This window comes from Sturnus vulgaris, chromosome 24 (genome assembly GCF_052056855.1).
Source record: "Sturnus vulgaris isolate bStuVul1 chromosome 24, bStuVul1.hap1, whole genome shotgun sequence".
Taxonomy (NCBI): Eukaryota; Metazoa; Chordata; class Aves; order Passeriformes; family Sturnidae; genus Sturnus; species Sturnus vulgaris.
In genome coordinates this window covers 7405039-7423271 of record NC_142266.1, presented here as the reverse complement: position 1 = coordinate 7423271, position 18233 = coordinate 7405039, and the positions used below count along the sequence as shown (strand labels likewise).

At 53.7% G+C, this 18233-nt stretch overlaps 1 protein-coding gene across 7 annotated transcripts; it reads left to right on the top strand.

The window, feature by feature from the left end:
* The first annotated feature begins 77 nt into the window (after window positions 1–77).
* TCEA3 (transcription elongation factor A3) lies at window positions 78–7571 on the top strand. Of its 7 annotated transcripts, none has more exons than XR_015808319.1 (15): window positions 78–963; window positions 2413–2475; window positions 2578–2683; window positions 2995–3157; window positions 3416–3484; window positions 3684–3752; window positions 3878–3949; window positions 4234–4311; window positions 4430–4584; window positions 4881–4942; window positions 5810–5959; window positions 6482–6628; window positions 6708–6779; window positions 6914–7007; window positions 7484–7571. XR_015808319.1 is itself a non-coding variant. In XM_088178374.1 (15 exons), exons 3-15 carry the CDS (start codon window positions 2455–2457, stop codon window positions 6920–6922), a joined length of 1173 nt encoding a protein of 390 aa, XP_088034500.1. In that variant the 5' UTR covers window positions 78–963; window positions 2186–2289; window positions 2413–2454; the 3' UTR covers window positions 6923–7571. The 7 variants fall into 7 exon arrangements, 6 of the variants coding, with proteins under 6 accessions (XP_088034500.1, XP_088034499.1, XP_088034498.1 ...); XM_088178374.1 differs by adding an exon at window positions 2186–2289 and having other exon boundaries at window positions 6914–7571; XM_088178373.1 differs by having other exon boundaries at window positions 4496–4584; window positions 6914–7571.
* The last annotated feature ends 10662 nt before the right edge of the window (window positions 7572–18233 follow it).

Below are 18233 nucleotides of genomic sequence, written 5' to 3'. Positions count from 1 at the left end.
AGGCTCCCAGTTACTGGCAGCTGTGAGCACCCTTGGGGGGTAGCCATGTAGGCCTGGGCTGGGACATGGACACCTTCCCTGGGCTGGATGCTGGGATGAGTGCTGGAGCAGGGACAAGCAAGGCAAGGTTGTCACCTACATATCCCGATGGCCTGTGCCCTGTATTGCTGCCCGTCCAGCCAGGCCTGAGGGGCTTGTGGCTCCCATCCCAGCCTGGCACACTCTCAGCTGGCAGGGCTCTGCTTCGCTTCAAAGACTGCAGGACATGTCATCACACCATCATGGAATGTTGGAAGGGGCCTTAAAGATCGTTCCTTCCGTCCCCTGACAGAGGGGAAGACACCTTCCACTGGACCAGGTCGCTCCAAGCGTGTCCAGCCTGACCTTGGACATTTCCAGGGACGGGGTATTCTCAGTACCAAAATACTCCAATATGTGGAGTACTCCAATATAAGAACTATTCCTATATACTAGAATTCCACCTATATTGGAACATTCCAATACATGGCGTATAAAGATTATTCCCCAGCACACCACACTGTAGCCGTGCCCCTCCGGATTTCCTAGCTAAGCCATCCCGATGGCAAAGCCCCGTCCCGGGCTCTGTCCCTGGGCTCCCGGGCTCCCCGTGGCCGCCACAGCCGCCAACCTCCCCCGCTCTTGCAATCCTGGCTCTCGGCTATATTTAGCCCTCCCCCGTGCTATTTCGCTTTCCTGGCAGGAGTTTATAACTGGCCGGGACAGCCCCACCTCCTTTCTGCTTTCTCTCTCTCTTCCCTTCCCTTCTCTTCCCTTCCCTTTCTCCCTTTTCCCCTCCTCTCTGCTCCCTCTCCCCGTATCCTCAGTGCCCAGCTGTGCCCGCAGCCGGAGTCCTGCTGCGCTGGAGCCCCCGCCATGGGGCCCGCTGAGGAGCTGGTCCGGATTGCCAAGAAATTGGATAAGATGGTGGCCAGGAAGAGCACGGTAAAGGAGCCGAGCTCCTCGGGGCATGTGCGCGTATTTACACACATATGTATTTGCACATGTGCATATTTACACACGTGCTTGTTTACATGCATGTTTGAATGCTGTTGGGTGGCTTGGGAAAGGGTGGGTGGGTTTGCTTTTCACACCCCTCATGTTGTCCCTGGAGGGGCTGAGTGGGTTTAAGGGGTGCTGCCCGTGCCACCCAAGCCCAGCCTCAGGACATTGTAGCCAGCACCCAGGGGATTTAATTTTACTTCTGATTTGGGGCTGTCCTGTACCCCATTGCTCCCCAGACACTTGAACTTGGGGGTAAGGGGGGATTTGTCCCATAGGTGGCAGCTCTAGACGCCACTTGGCAGTGCTGGATTGTGGGCGACAGGTGTTTGGCCCTCAGCCTGTGCACCCGATCAGTGCCAGGGCCAGAGGCTCATGTACCAGCAAGGAGAAGCTCTGGGCTGGGGGTTAGAACACCCTCAATGCACCCAGCACAGCCCTGCCTGTTGCACAAGTGTGCAAAGGGAGGGGAGGGGTCTGTCACTGTTTCCTGGGTGGTTTTGGTGGTTGTGTTCTGGGGAAGATGGGATCCAGCCCTGCCACCCTTGTGCCAAGTGAGGATCCATCTGGGGATCCTGGTGTGCCAGTTATGAGTTCCAAGACCGCCCTCAGGGTTAATATTTGACCGTTTCCACCAGCCTTTGCCCCGACAAGGTGTAGGCTGGGGGGGAAGCACTGCTGTCTCCCTGGATCTGGTAGCTTTTTGGGATGCCGATGCTTGGTATCAAACCAGATCCCATGGCTCTGCTTGCTGCCAGAAATTACCCAGGAGTCAAGGGACAGGGGTGCTCTACACCTTTCCTGCTGCACTTTGGAATGGGACAGAGCCAGGGTCCAACTACAGCACAGGAATGTCCATGCACCGACCAAACCCGAAGGGTTTGATCCAGCCCCTCATGATGGGAAGTCCATGGAACTGTGTCCCTGGGAGGGGGTACCTGGGAGCTGGTGTCTGCTGCTGGGACTCTAAAAATACCAAGGAGGAGAAAGGGAGGGAGGAGGAGGAAGGCTCCATACTGGACTGTCTTTATCCCAGCTGCCACTGCAGGGTGTCAGGCTGAAATCCAGGGGTTTGTGTCCCATGGACCTTCACACCCCTGGGTGGGGGACACTGGGGAATCCCCCATCTGTCCCTAGCTCCCATCAGCCCAGATTTTTCTTGCAGATGGGGTTTTCCCAAGTTTTAAGAAAAGCTCTTGCTACCCAGCTGGAGATGTGACCTGGTGCTGGGATGGTTCAGCAGGATTTCTGTGTGGGACTTTTCTATCGGTGACACAGAGGGTCAGGCAGTCCCAGGGAGCAGCCCAGGGCTGTTTTGGGTTCTCCTTTCATGGCCTTTCTGGTGCTGCCTGGTGCCTCCTCAAGGGCTCCCGTGGCTTCTCCCTGCTGCAGGAAGGGGCACTGGATCTGCTCAAATCCCTTACCGGCTACACCATGACCATCCAGCTGCTGCAGGTGAGGGGATTTGGGTGGGGTGGACACCCCGTGGGGTAGCTTGTCCTGTGCCTCGTGCCAGCCAGCACATCCCTAAGGATTGTCTCTGGTGTGTGTCCCCAGACCACACGGATCGGAGTGGCTGTGAACTCAGTGCGGAAACACTGCTCAGATGAAGAGGTGGTGGCCTCAGCCAAAATCCTCATCAAAAACTGGAAGCGGCTTCTGGGTGAGTGATGATGGGGGAGGTAAGACTCCCCCAAAGCCTCAATCTTCTCTGGACCATCCCTGCACCTCGAGCCCCGATGCTTTCTGGAGGGATGGAGTGGAATCACTCCAGAGCTAGGATGTGCAGGCTCCTATAACCTGTAACCCAGATTTTCCAAGAGTTTGTTTTCACTCCGGGACAGAGTGGTATAAATCAATGTGTGCCCCACCAAGAGCTGAGCATTTCCACAATCATTTCGCTGCAAGATGCAGCTCTGCAGGTGCCCTGTGCTGGTTTGGGTTGTGACTGTGACACCCAAATCCTTCCCCCAGAGCCCACCACCACAAAAAAAGAGAAGGATGCCGATGGGAAGAGGGAGAAGGACACAGATGGAGAGAAGGAGAAGAAAGGGCTGGATGTTTCCAGCTGCCCCAGTGAAGGGGTGAAGCACAGCAAGAATACAGCTGAGAAGCACAGGGAGAAGCACAAGGAGAGGTGAGGGCTCCTGCCTCCTGTAGGGGGGCCAATATGAGACCATCCCCTGCTTGGTCCTTAAGGAGTTTATTCATCTCTGTCTACCCATGGATGCCAGCAGCACCTCTGGAGACCAAACTGCTTCTGGGGCAGCACCAGGGCAGTTTTTGGAGGAGGGAGAAGTGACCATTTTTTATTTCCCTTCTCTAAAACCAGTTATTCCTTGGATGAGGTCAATTTGGACAGTGCTTATCTGACCCTCACTCTCTCTGTCCCTAGGAAGCCCAGCAAGTGTGACTCTCATGCCACCAGCGCCCAGGGCCACTCTGCCAATTCCAGACTGGAGAGGTACCTGCTGAAGGATGCCCTGACCCTCACAGCAGGCTCTGCCAGGCACTGCCAGCCCAGGGGAGGCTTTGCTGGCAGCCTGGCAGGGGTGGAACTCAGGGGTGGGGGATGCAAATGGACAAGATCCAGCTCACAGGTTGCCAGAGCATGTTGGGTTGCTGAGAGCTTCTCTCTCTTCCTTTGGGCCTCCGTGGTGAAGAGAGTCCAGCGATGGCCGGAGCCCCATTGCGTCCTCTAAAAAATCACCTCTGGATGGCAGGAAAGAGAGGTGGGTGCTGGGCTGGGTGAAGATGGGAGAGGCCAGACCCTAGCCCCTCACTGGGCCTTGGTTGGGGGTGTGAACCCACCACTTGTCCCAGTCTCTGCCCTCTGACATGGGGCTTGTCCTACCAGGAGAGCCTCTGCTGACTCCAGGTCCTCAACCATCTCCTCTTCCTCCCCACAGAAGAGACTGTCAGGGGAGAGGTAAGGAGAGGGTGTCCCTGGGCAGTCTGGGGATGCTTTTAGGCTCCCCCTTAGGGATGCCCTGACCATGGAGGGCGTAAGAAGTGGCAGGGAGCCCTGATCCTGCCACAGCACTGGGATATTCCCTGGGAGGAGTAAATCCTCCCCTGGGGAGATTCCTGTTGGCTTCTGAGCACTCTAATCGATGTGCTAGTGCCTGAGGTCCTGCCCCCAGTCCCTGCTCCCTGTCCTGCCTGCCCCATCTCTGGTGTCATCCCCACTGTCCCATTCCGTGCCACCCCCAGGAGAGCCTCTGTGGGCATCAGTCTCTCTCCAGCTCCCGCCAGCTCCCACAGAATCTCCAGTGACAGCAAGGAGGAAAGGTAGGAGAGAGGAGGAAAGGTAGGAGAGACCCACTCCACTTCCGAGGGACCTCGTCAGGTCCCTGCAGCCGTGCCAGAACCCTGCCACCTGCCCGTTCCCCTCCATGTGCCCCTGCAGAGCCAACAGCAGCAAGGCCAAGCCTGACGTGCCGCGAACCCCCACCAGTCCCTCCTTCTCTCCCAGCCCCTGCCTGCTGGCTCCCTGCTATCTCACGGGGGACTCGGTGCGGGACAAGTGCATTGAGATGCTGACAGCTGCGCTCCGCATGGATGGTGAGCAGTTCTGAGGGTGCTGGAGCCCAGACTGGGCTGTTTCTCCTATGGGACAGTTCTGAGAGGAGCATTCAGCCCCAAAAGGAAAGAAAAGGAGGCTGGTAGGGTCTCTGATAAGGGAGTTGGATGTGAGGACGCATCTTTGTAAGGTTCAAGATGGATAAAAATAGGTATTTTAGAGATTGGGTATCTGGGGCAATTACAAGAGGAGAGGTGAGACTTTTTGTGGGAGGTACAGTGAGACTTGTGGCTGGTTTCAGAGCTGAAGGTCACCCCTTAACCTCTCTACCCTTCAGACGACTACAAGGAGTTCAGTGTCAACTGCGAGAAGATGGCATCAGAGATTGAAGACCATATCCTTTGGGGAGCTAGGGGTCCCCAGGCTCCATCTGCTGGGGGGGCGTCCATGGCCTCAGGAGTGCTGCTGCTGGGGACAGGACAGAGGGTGACAGGGACAAGGACAGAGGGTGACAGACTGCCTTGCTCGTTGCCTGTAGAGGGAGCCCAGACCTCAGTTAGAGGAGGCTGAGGCTGAGGCTGAGACTGATGCTGAGCAAAGCATCTCCTGAGCACCTGCGTTCGTCCGGGGGTCTGTGCGTCCTTCCCAGTCCCCTCTGGTCAGGGACCTGCCTTCATCTCTGGGGAAATAAATCCAAACCCAGCCAGAGATTTTTTTTTCCACGAGCCTGCTGTAGGTGCCTGTGTCTCCTGCCAGAACCAGTATGTCACAATGTCCAGGCTGTGCCATGCTGGCTGGGATGGAGCCACCTCTGCCTACCCCCAACTCAAGGCTTGGGGTTCTCCTGGCAGCTCCCTGAGACGTGGGCCAACCCCAGGGTGGTTCCCCTCCTGAGTGCACTTTTTGGTGCCTCTCGGACTCTGTGCCCAAAGCTGCGATATCAACCTGTCCATATCCATGTTCTTTGGGAGGAGGGAGTAGACAGATTCCTCTGCAACATGAACTTTTTTCCCAGCGCAGGGCTTGATGACAGTCCTTGAGCCCTACAGCCTCGCCTGGATGTTAGACATTCCAAGGCAATGCAAAGTCATTTTCCTCCCCCCATCTCAAGCTGTGCTTCATCCTCTTAAAGCCAAGGATGGGGACACTTCCCACGGGGAGGAAAGCCCCACTGTGATCAGCCTCCTGCACGTGACCATTGGCCCTGGTGACAGCAGCACCCAAGCTGCCATCCCCTCCTTGATTCCTTGACGGACCCCACATATCTTCCAGGAGCTGAAGAGCACAGACATGAAGTATCGCAACCGGGTGCGGAGCAGGATCAGCAACCTGAAGGACCCCAAGAACCCTGGTCTGCGGAGGAATGTGCTGTGTGGGGCCATCGAGCCCGGCCTCATCGCCCGCATGACTGCTGAGGTGGGCAGTGGGGTGCGTGAGGCTCGTGCCCATGGATCTCATCCATGCTGCCTCTGTGGCATCCAAGTGCAGGATCTTGGCTTGGTGCTGTCCACAATGGAGTTGTCTCATCACCTCCCTGTCCCACCCGAGTGCTGAATGAGGCACAGGGAGCATTAGGAGAAAGCTGGCAGCACTGCTGGGTCCCCTCAGAGCCCTGCAGACCCCCAGCCATCACAGATCTGGCTGTGGGGTGTCACACTGGCAAGAATCAGGCTGGAGCATCCCCATTTGTCCTCCTCAATCAGGGTTCACAAATCAGAAGCCCAGTTTCCCCTGTGGGGAGACAGATACCTGCAGGCAGCAGTTTTAGTTTGAGGATGGGGTGATTTTTTCATCTGGATGGGTCTGAGCCCTCCAGCAAGCACCGAGAGCAGGATCAGTCTTGTTTTGGGAGAGGATGGGGAAGGTGTTGGACTGTGGTACTTGGATGTGAGCAGAGCCATGGCCACACTGACCCATCCGGGCCAATGCTGGTGGCAGGAGATGGCCAGTGATGAGCTCAAGAAGCTGAGGAATGCCATGACCCAGGAGGCCATTCGGGAGCACCAGATGGCCAAGACAGGGGGCACTGTCACCGACCTCTTCCAGTGCAGCAAATGCAAGAAGAAGAACTGCACTTACAACCAGGTCAGGCATGGTCCCCAGGGGATCTTGTCTTGGGGGACCCCAGAAGGGTCTTCACTGACCCGGTGCTGCTCCACCCCAGGTACAGACGCGCAGCGCTGATGAGCCCATGACAACATTCGTGCTGTGCAACGAGTGTGGGAACCGCTGGAAGGTCTGTAACCATCTGGAGAGAGGCCCTGGGCAACTCAACCCTTTCCTAGCCTTCAGGGGTGGCAGATCCCCCTGAAGTGGTGCTTTGGAGGCTGGGTGAGGGCTTACCACCTGCCCTGGGCTCTTCTTCTGCAGTTCTGCTGATGCTGCTGGCGAGTGGGCTGGAGGGAGCATGATGCAAGACAAGATGCTGTGACACTACATTGGGCAGCTCGGGTGGGGAGGAGAGGTAGGGTGGCACCAGTCCCTAAACCCCAGCTCCTTGTTCCCTTGCACTGGGCTCCCTCGGAGAGCCAGCCTCCGGCAATGTCGCATTCACTCGAGAAGGCCCCTGTGATTTCGATGGTTCTTCCCTGCAAATACCTACCTGCCCTTTGATTGGGATGTGCTGAGATCCCACTAGGAACAGATTCATTCCTGGAAAGGGAAATTGTACAACCTGGGCAGTGTGTTCTTCCCTGAGAGAAATCTGGGCTTGGATGATTTGGGGGCAGGAGAGACATTGCTCCATGAAAATGGGGCTGTGCCTGGGAGCTGAGGGTGGTAGAGGGCCGGGTTTTAACCCAAACACCTTCTTCCTCACCTAAGTGCAAGCAGAGGGAGGGCATGGAGGGGACAGGGTGGTTGCAGCATGTCCAGATGTTGTTGGGATGCCTCTTTGTCCCTGTGCTCTGTCACAAATGGACCATCCATCCTGGGTTGAAGGCACGGTGTCCCAGGAAAGCAAGAAGGATGGCAGGGAGACGAGTGAGGAAGAACCCTTCCAGCCAGACTAATAAAGGTGTGAACCGTCTCTGCAGCACAGACTGTTTCTTAAGGTTGGTCTGGGACCTCTTGTCTCAAGTTTATAGCTCCCCAGCTTGAGCCTCAAGGTCGTTCAAGATCCCTCACCAAATTCCAACATGTATCTCAAATCACCAGCCCCAGCTTGGCATATAACCATGGCTTTCTGCTCCTCCATCACCTGACTGATGATTAAAGAGCTTTAATTAAGGCTGGAGCAGCTCTCTGGCTTGGTCTGGATGCTGCAGGCTGCCCCATGCAGGGCAGAACTTCCACCAACAGCAGGGAGCATTTTTCAGGAGAAAAGCATCAGGGAGTAGCTGGGAGACATCCCTTTGGCTACAGGAGTTCTGGGATGGAGCCTTGTGGCACCAGGCCCATCCCTCGTTATCACCAGCCTCTTCCAGTGGCAGTGAGGTGTGATGTGGACACAGGAAGATCACGGTGACCATGGGTGACCGTGGATGGGGATGAGGGTGCTGCTCCCATACATGCATGAGCCTGAGGGTGAGAGCAGAGAAGGATGGTGAAGCTGTTAATTTTTTAATATTGGGCTGAGGTGTGAATTTTTTCACAGGCAGTGCTGTTTGCAGCCAGACTTGGGTGCTAAACCCTCCGTGTTTGGGAGTCCCTGCCACCCTTAAGCCCCCTGAGAGAGCTCTCTGGGCTGCGGTGCTCGTTAACATGCTGAAGTGATTAATGAGCTTCCAAGGCAATTATTTACACTTGTGACAGTGCGTGTGGCTGCAATTAAAGAATATAGTGAATTGTAGGGGATGAATAAAACATCAGTGTGACCTTGAGCTGTGAGGGGAGTGCAGGAAGGGCAGGACTGGGCTCCTGGCCAGTACCAGTGTACCTCAGGGCACGTTTGCCTGTGACAAGGTTGAAATTGAGGGATTTGGACCTACATTTTTTTGCAGTCCAGTCTAATACAGGTGTTTAAGTGATACTGGAGGGAGCTGGACTCCAAGCATGTTATGATGGATCTCCTGGCAGTTCTCTGTGTTCTTCTGCCCCCCTGTGAACTTGTCTCCAGGAAAAATGTCACCCTGTGCCCCCTCCCCAGGTCCCCTGGGAAATCCCAGAGGAGGAAAATAAAAGGCAAACTGGAAATCTGGGAAAGCAGGGGGTCCACTGACACCCATGCTAGGATGTCTCCCTCCCAGGTACCCAGAGAGAGCTTTTCCACTTGCCTGGGCTGGAAGAGCTCATGGTCCTGAGAACTGCTCCAGCCTCTGGGGAGGTGCAGTAGTGCCCCTGGGGCAGGGGACAGTGAGGGGCTCTCTGGTATGCAGCTGTTTACAGGCTCCATTCCCCAGGCTGAGCCTCTGACCTGCTCCACAGGAAGGGCACAAACACGTGGGTGTGTGTATTTCAAAAATCCAGTTCCCAAACTGGGGACTGAGCCCCCCCAGGATAACCTGCCCTTCCCACCCCTCAGCTCCAGAGATCCCTGGAGCTTTCCCCTCTCTCGTCCCCTCCTCCCCTCCACATCCCCCAGCCTGCTGAGGAAGAGGAGCAGGGAAGATCCCTGGCAGCTGCCCATCCTGCCAGCACTCAGCTCTCTCATGAACTTTGGTGTAGTGGGCACTTCGGTTCTCATTTCTCATCAGTGCTGGAGAGGTGGAACCATGGCTGCACCAGCAAGTGCTAATATTGGTCCCCCCTGCCATCTGTGGGCAGGAGGTGCAGACAAGAGCCCCCAGGACCTCTGTGGCAGCTCCAGCCCCACGTGTGGCTGGTCGTGACCACGCAATGATGGAGAGGCCCTTACGGTCACTGCCAGGGGTTGATTTACTCAGCCCGAAGCTCCAGGTTTGAATGTTCCAAAGCTTCAGCAAAGGCTGGTGCCTCTCCCTGCCTCTCCCTGCCTGTCTCTGATCATTTCAGTTGGAAAAGACCTCCAAGATAATTGAGTCCAACTACTCTCCCAGCACTGCCAAGCCCACCACTAACCACATGTGCCCAATGCCACATCAACACATCTTTTAAATCCCTCCAGGTGACTCCAGTGAGGTGCTCAGTCTTCTGTCTGATGGAGTTTTTATATTCAGCCTTCAACTTGCAGCACTTTAAACAACCCCAGAGAGTGTCCAACCCCAGACAGGCTTCCTTGTGAGGGGACAGCCACTACTGGTGCACCCGGACCACATCCCTTCCCCAGGGACTGCCCTCAGCCAGCTCGGGGACACTGTTTCACAGAATCTGGCTCATGACCAGTTTTACTTTGCAATCCTGGCTTGCCCAGGGGTCACTCCCCCCAACTCCCGTACTCCAGTCCCCCCAGCTCACCCACAGCACGGGGCTTTGCCGCTGCCCTTCTCCCCTGCATTTTTCTAGCCTTGAGAAAAAAATTCAGCACTTTGCTGTTCTGTGGTTTCCTTGGCAACCTCATTTCCCCATCCTCTCACTCTATGCATCTATAACTCCCCCCGCCCCAGCCACCACCCCCCAAAGCACAGTGCCAGGTCCCTGTGCACAAGGATGGGGCAGCAGGAGGTGGTGTGTCTTGTCCAGCATCGAGATAACTGATCCTCAGTCGGGGCTTCCCAAGCAACTGGGCTTCTTGGGAAGGAATGGAGTAGCTAGTGGTGTTCCGTGTCTCTGAACTGAATTAAAGCGGTTTTGGAGCCAGTCTTTACCTCTCTGTGTGGGTCCTAGTGCTCCTGCTGTGCACAGGGTGCCCAGAGAAGCTGTGGCTGCCCAATCCCTGGCAGTGACCAAGGCCAGGTTGGATGGAGCTTGGAGCAACCTGGGATAGCAGAAGGTGTCCCTGCCCATGGCAGGGGGTGCAATGAGATGAGCTTTAAGGTTCCTTCCATCCCAAACAATTCCATGTTTCTGTGACTGGCAGGCTCTGTGACAAACTGAGCAGATTCCCCTGCCCATTCCCTTGCTTACTTCCAATCAATAGGAAATGATCCCTTAGGCACTGGCCTCCCCACATGCAGTACTTATCTGGTGACAGCTACAGGCTCTCAGCATGACTCAGGTAGACAAGATTCAGATCTCCTGAAAAAAAAGCACCCATCGGTCCCACCTCCTCATCATTGCTTCTCCCACCGGAGAAGATGACACCAGAGTGACGCTCAGAGTGGTGGGCACACTGCAAGGGGACAGCCCTGCTCAGGAACTGGGCTAACTTCCTTTGAAAAGCAGGAAAACACAGCACTGGGCTGGTTTAGGGGGGGCGGGAATGATGCTGAGAGTGTTGTGTGGGTTAGAGGGAGTCCAAAAAACTCCCTGTGCCTTGGTGACCCGAGAAAGGTGGCAAATGTGCCCCCAATACTTGGACTGCAACAGCTCTTCCCCAAATCCCAGAAGGCTGATCAGTACCCTAAAAGCTGACCAGACCCTGCACCACCCTGGGACTTGATGATAAATGAAAACAAGAGCTGTAGAGACCCTAAATTTTTTAGGGAAACCTCAGCTGCTGCACTTCGTTTGAGCTGTGGCTCAGCCAAAGCCTTCCAAACTCTGGTCTTTTTATTCAGCTTTTGGTTTTAATAAACCCCTAAGCACTGGTTTTCCTAAGCACAAGGTGCTGCCTCTGCTACAGGGGCAGGAGAAAATGGGGAGTGCAGGGTCTGAATTCCATAGGGGTGGTTGTCAAAGGATGCAGTGGTGTGGTGGTCCCTAAACACCTGGAGGAACCAGGCAGGGTTGTTCGGCAGGACACTCCCAGCACACAAAGAGCACTGAAATAGGAGGAAAAAATTGCTGAGCCTCCCAGTTCTGGTTCCAGCCCCAGGTTGGGAAACAAATGGAATTTCCTTTCTCTTTCATTATTTTGTCTTGATGTGAGTGATTCAACTGCTTTGGAGTGGCTCTGAAAAAATTAGTGATTGCCCAGGACAGCCACATGATCCAGCCTGGATCTTCAGCCAAGCCAAAATACTTGGAGCAAAGCCATGGATTTGAGCTGACTGGGTATTTGCTTTGTGGTATTTTTCCTGAAAACAGGAAAAAAAAAAAGAGGAGGAAAATCAGTTTTCATCGGCAGTGTTTGCAGTCCATTGGAAGGAAATTATTTGTTGAAGTGTATGGTTGCGATTGTGCACACCAGGCTTCATGATGATTAAAAGCATCAAAAGACCCCAAATTGGACCCAGACCTTTATTTCTAAAGTGAAATTTGTTGCGTGGAAAATACTTTTCCTAAAGAAAAACCCTGTGCCCTTTTTTTTCCTGGCTGGAGAGGTTTGCTGAGTCTGCAGAGCCTTCCCAAAATCACAGTGCTTGGCACAGACCCTTTTTTTCCCCCTCCTTTAGCTGAATACATGGAGAACTAAGCAAAGATCCCCCATTAAAAGCAAAAATCTCTCCAAAAAATACATTTTTTCCTCACTTTCAGCTGGAATCATGCACACTCTTCCCTCTTACAGCTAGGATGGAGGAGATGACAGGGAAAAAGGCCCAATAAATGCTATAAAAACCCCCAGCTCCCTCAAACCGCACAAATTCCCATCTCTGCACTTCCCACATCAGCAGGTCGACCTAAATATTGCGCAGAAAAAAAAAAACCAAAAAAACCTTGGCTTTTTTGCCTGGCACTTTTTTTTCCTCCTTACCAGGAGCTCTTGGGCACTCGGCAATTAGGAGCTCTGGATTAATCTTGAGTGATATAATGAAGTGCCAGGTGGCTGGAGGACAGAGCTGGTGAGCGGGGGGGGGGAAGTGGGGTTGGGTTGCTCTACAGATTAACATGATTTAGGACAGGTTTAGTGCAGGTAGAGCACCCAAAGTGATGGGGAAAAGGAGGAGGAGCCTGGGAGGCTCAGTGGGATATTCAGGCTCATCCTTACTCCATGATCCTCTGCACCTAAATGCATGGACTGAGCAGGGCTTGTGTTGCAGAGGAAAAATATCTTTGCACATTTTATAACCCTGATTTGCTTGTAATGTCCCCAAATTATCTTTCCACCTCCTTTACACTATCCCAGTCCCCCAGCCTCATGTCAATTATTTACTGAGGAAAAATGCTCCAGGAGGGCAGGGTGGACAGGTCCCAAGCTCTTCCCCCAGCCATATCTGTGCCCCCTTTCACAGTCATAGAATCATAGAGTGTGAGGGGACCTTAAAGCCCATCCAGTCCCACCCCCTGCCATGGGCAGGGACACCTTCCACTGTCCCAGGCTGCTCCCAGCCCTGTCCAGCCTGGCCTTGAGCACTGCCAGGGGCAGCCACAGCTTCCATGGGCACCCTGTGCCAGGGCCTCACAACCCTCACAGGGAACAATTCCTGCCCAATATCCCAGCTATCCCTGGCAGTGGAAAGCCATTCCCCCTTGTCCTGCCACTCCAGACCCTTGTGAATAGTCTCTGTCTTTCTTGACAGCTTCTTCAGGTACTGGAAGGCCACAATTAGGTGACCTCAAAGCCTCTTTTCCAGGCTGAACAATCCCAACTGTCTCAGATCTTTGTCTTTTCTCCAAGGTCTCTGTAAGCCTGAAAGTCAAGAGCAGCTGGCACTGAGGGCCACATTCTTCCAACAAACTGCCTTGTCTTTCCAAAATGAGAATATTAATAGCTCATCCTGTAACAACACCATTACCCAGGAGCTGTGCCACCAGAGCCGACCACTCGCAGCAAACCCATTACCCATAGCAGCCAATTTATTCCCAACTCTGGCAGGGTCAGCAACCATCAGGGAAGCAAATGCTAATTAATAGCACTGTGCAAAGCAGCCAGTCTGGGTACGGCGTGTAATTAGTGAGCAACTGCACCCGCCACAGTGCTGGGGCTGTGGGGAAAGAGGCAAAGGAGCGGCCACGGAGGAGGATTGGAGGCAGCTTCCACCTATAGCTCAGCATGAGGGCACTAATTGCACTGGGGACACTTGTCACGCTGCCATCAGCGAGGCTGTGACACTCCGTGTGTGTGCTTGCATCCCTCTGACCCCTACTCCACTGTCCCTGGTCCAGCCCTCATCCCTGCTGTCTCCTGACCTGCTCCTTCTGTCCAGCCGTTTTGCAGGTAAACGTGACATTTCCTCGGGGCAGGAAAGATGCTTGGAATATAAAAACTCCTGGTGGTGGGAGATGCAGAGCCCAGGGAGGAATCATGCTAATGCCCTTACATCTCTGCCATGGTGAGTCATCCAGGCCCTCAGAGGATCCCGGCTGTGCTTGGATACAGGGAAGGTAGAAGCACAAGGCAAGAGGAAAAATTGCTTTGCTCAGAAGATATCTTGGTTACAGCAAGGAATGAAATTGTCCCCTTGGCACTCACCGTCAGCTCTGGTCCCACAGCCGTATGGAGGAGGGGTTGTTGTGCTGTTGGGTGGGCAAGAAGGGCTCCATTTGTGGGGAAAATGGGAATACTTAGCCTAGAACATTCAAGTTGCTAATGGAGTGCAATTATAAGTGGAAGGGAGGAGGATGGGTCTTTCCATCAGGCTGATGGGAAAAATCCATTCTGGGACTGGGAATTATGTTGGAGCATCACCCTGAAGGTGGTTGTGGGCAAACACTGCCTCCCTTCATCCCTGGCAACGTTGTGCTCTGATGCACCCAGTCACTCTGCCATGTCTATATGGATGTGTGTGTGTTGCGCCCTGATGGGGACAGGGGGACAGCTCCTGGGAATTGAGCCCACCCCGACCAAGTTTTGCTCCCTACTGTGCCATGGGAGGGCAAGTTAAAAACCCAGATTAAAAAAAATCTTTCAATCATCAACATTTTATCTAAGCAAATACTTCCCTGAGCCAGGGCTGGCTCTGCCTCCACCAAACCCAGCAACGGGAAGGGATTTATATATCAAATATCCTCTCCCTCAAATTGCCGAAGCCGAAACCTTGGGAGAGAGGAAAAAAAAATCTGTTTCCAGCTGTTTTCCTCTCCATGTAAATAAGTATCTATTGGCAGAGCGTTTTCTTCTGCCTAAGGCTTTCATTGGACATCATTTATTTAATATTGTTCTTTTAAATCCTGTGTTTGGCTCTCAGCTGCTTCACCCGTCTCAGAGCAGGGATGTTGGCACTTTGTGTTTAGAAAATATATATCTGTATTTAGATAGGCAGACAGATAGCTGTGGAAGAAGAGCTGTTCCAATCGTTAAATCACAGCTTTCAATTTTTCCTCATTACTAGTCTTCATTTAACCACAGGCCAGGCTGGCCAAGTGCTCCCCAGGGACAGCCCAGCTGAGCCCAGCAGGTTATCAGCTCTAAAAAGGTCTTAAGAAAAAATATTACCCCAGTCTGATAATCAGAGAGGAGATCTTCCCTGAAAATATCTTCCCAAGGCAGAGGCATTCAGGAAGGGGACCATGACATGGCTGGAATCTGATCCTGCCTTCCTGCTAGGCTGGAATATTTCCAGAGAGGAAGAGTGGGACAACGGGTGGGAGGAAGATTTGCACGTTTGCAAGATGCAGGAGGGTGAAAGGGTGTTTTTTGTGCCTTTCAGAAGAAGAAAGAAAAGAGGGAGGGAAATCACCTTCTCTGATCAGCTGTCTGAGGTTCTGCAGGCTGGAGAGGCTGGAGGAGGGGGAGCTGCCTTTGAAGCTGGGAGAAGCTGAGCACAGCAGCCTTTGCTGTCACTGCTCCTCTTCCTCTGGCTCTTTCTTGTTCCCTGTACTCATCCTGGATTTGGAACCCACCCTCAGGATGGCCAAAACACCCAGCACTGGGATGTCAATGGTGCTCTCATGGCAGGGTACAAACAGAGCCAGAGGTTTCCTCTGAGACCCAGCACTGATGAGTTTCAACTCCTTTCCCTGATGTCTCTTGCTTTTTCCTGGGTATCACCATGACCATGGAAGAGCTGTGCCATCCCAGCTGCTCTCCAGAGGTTCCCAGTGCTGGCTGATGGACTGGGAATGGTGGCAGAGGCTCTGCCCCATGGCTTGGCATTGCCCCTGGAAGCAGGGAGGGAAGCAGATGGCTCTCTTGGAAAAATACAGCATTGGGCAGTCACCATCTGTGTCCCTGTGGATGGAGGGCATGCTGCCCTCCCTGGGTGCTCTCTCAAGGCCGCTAGGACCAGCCAGGACAGATGGGAGCAGGCATCTGGTGGTATCATGCTGGGAACTGACACAAAGCAAGATCCCCAGCTCTGACAAAGGGCTGGAGGAGGAATCCCTGGAGGTAGCTGCATCAGGGGTGGCATCACCACGAATGTTCATCACCAACCAACAAGTGATACTGTTGGCTTTTCTGCTGGCGATCCAGCTCAGACAAGTCAGGCGGAAAGCAGGCAGTTGGTGATCAAAGAGCTTTGCTCTGTCTCTTGCCACAGCTGCATCCAGCCTGGCTCTGGCTGAATCCAGCTCCTGAGCCCTTCAGAACTCAATCAAAGTGTCAAGGAAAAATCCTGAGGTTTGCTGAGCTTTTTGGGATGAGTCCTGCCCCAGCTGAGCCATCCAGCACCTCTCCTGACCTCCAGGACCAAAGCCATGCAGGTGACAAATGCTACAGCCAGATTCCCTGAACAACTCCAGCTTTCAGGACCTGCTGAGCATCTTCAAAACCTGCCAGGATCCTCTCAGGAGCCTGACCATCATTTTCAGGACTGCTGCCTGTGAGCCTACACTGTGAGGGGACACACTGGTCCCTGTACTACCCCACAGCCCAAACCAAGCACAGGATATGGAGAGCTCCAAGATAACCAGGAAAAGAGCCTTAATCACATTTTTAAAACACCCTGTAACCACCACTGCTCCCATGCCATTGCTTCCCTGGCCTCCACATCTCAGCTCCTGGAAGGGAATGACTCGTACAAAAACAAAGAGCTGGTGGGAGCTGATGCTCTTTCTGCAGCTCCTGATGCCTCCAGGTCCAAATCACCTAAATCTCAGTCCTTCAGTCCCAAACCAAACCTTATCCAAACCTTCCTGTGCTTTTCCACCAGGTTTCCACTGAAAGGAGGTTTCCTGTTCTCTCCCAACCCCAAACCAAATCATCCCGTGGACTTTCTGCAGGAACATGAAAAATGGGAGGGAAGACCCAGGGTTTGAGTCCAGAGCAAGAGTCTCTGAAGCTGCGCTCTGTGATTTGGCACAGTTAGAGAGCAGCATGATTGCAGCTGACCTGGATTCCCAACATCAAAGACAACACCCGCTTCTTTCCCAGCATCTCCAGAGCCCTACAAGGAGGTGAATCAATGAGCTGAACAGCCACACGTCCATCCCATCTGGCACTGGCATCCAGGGCTGCAGGTGATGGCAGGACCATCTCTCCTGCACTGTGGCTCAGAGCTAAAAAGCTGCATAAAACGTAACATTTATATGATAAGAAAGAAACCTGCCTCCTCCATGATCAGGAGGGTCGAAGGTGCCCCAGGGGGTTTAAGCCACACTTGGCATGGGTCTAACTCCCATCCTGTTGGTACAGTAACAGACATTGGCAAATCTCCTGTCAGGCTCACAGGAGACAGACAAACAGACCTTATCCCTTGGCAAACCCAGACCTAACACTCCTCCCTGTCCCTTGGTCGTACCCGTGTGTGTCTGCCCATGTGCACAGGGCCCTTGGCCCTCTGGCATGTCACAACCAGGCCCAGGCACCAGGACACAGAGTCCCCATGTTTCAGTCTCATAGGACCTGCTCCCTGTTCAGGAAAACCCAGCCCCTCGGAGAGCCCAGGGGTCACACTGACACCAATTCCTTTCACCAGCAGCAAAAAGCTTTATTTTTGCAGCCCGGCTCTGTCTGGGAGCAGCATCCTGCCCTGGATCCCCCCCTCCCCACGATGGTTCATTTATGAGATGACTCACAGGTTGTTAATGCTCCCGACTCGAATGGGATGGAAGCAGCGCTGCCACCTCTGAGTGCCAGCGGGGAGGGCACAGCTCAGGCTCCCAGCTCCCCGAAATCCAGGGACACACTGCCCGCTCCCAGTCAATGCTCCATCGTCACACAAAGGGAGCATGGAGGGGGAAGTGGGATGGTGAAAATATCTAAATAAGCAACAATCAGGGAAAAAGGCTCCTGTGGGGATTGAGTTCCCCAGGGATGGGGTGCAATGCCCGTCCTTTTTTCACTGCCAGCACAGCTTGGTGCCCACGAGCCATTCACTATTGCTGTCCCTGTCTCTGTCACTGCCACGAGGTCAGACATGAGCCTGGCTAAAGGAAAAGGGCTCATTAACCCCTCTGATGAAATAATCGTCACTTTGGAGACATTTTTCCTTGAAAAGGATGAACCAGCATATGTATTTGTAAGGAGCCCCGCTGCCCCCAGCCTTGGGTGGAAGCAGCAGCAGGTTTGGGGCAGGCTGAGACTGTCACCAAGCCCGGCAGGCTGACAGCCTCTCTCAGGTCCCAAGAACATCTCAGGGGTACTGGTGGCATCACCCTTGAGACATCACCAGCCTCTGGGAGAGGGATTGTTGCCTGCAAGGTGGTGAGCAGAGATTTTCCATCCAGCCTCTGGATTCAATTCCAGCTCTGGCCATCTCAGTTGTGCAGACACCCTGCCCTGAGAGACAGTTTCTCCACACACAATACCGAGGAAATAATGCTGCAAAACCCCCACCTCACAAGCAGCCATGCAGAATGGTGAGGCACAGAAGAATCTCATCTAATTTTAACTCCCCTGACGGATGGGCTTTGTTCTTTGCAGCAGCTGCCCCGCAAGGTATGAAAACACTCAGATATGTTGACATGGGAAAACAAAACACACAAATCAGCCCATTTTCCTCTTCAAGGCTGATTTATCTGGAGCTGTCAG

What these genes read in the sequence shown, in the direction of transcription:
- TCEA3 (XM_088178372.1), top strand. Translation starts at nt 895, where the DNA reads ATGGGGCCCGCTGAGGAGCTGGTCCGGATTGCCAAGAAATTGGATAAG. An exon ending in TGACCATCCAGCTGCTGCAG is followed by an intron (nt 2,476 to 2,577) that starts GTGAGGGGATTT and finishes GTGTGTCCCCAG; the next exon opens with ACCACACGGATCGGAGTGGC. An exon ending in TCGCCCGCATGACTGCTGAG is followed by an intron (nt 5,960 to 6,481) that starts GTGGGCAGTGGG and finishes TGCTGGTGGCAG; the next exon opens with GAGATGGCCAGTGATGAGCT.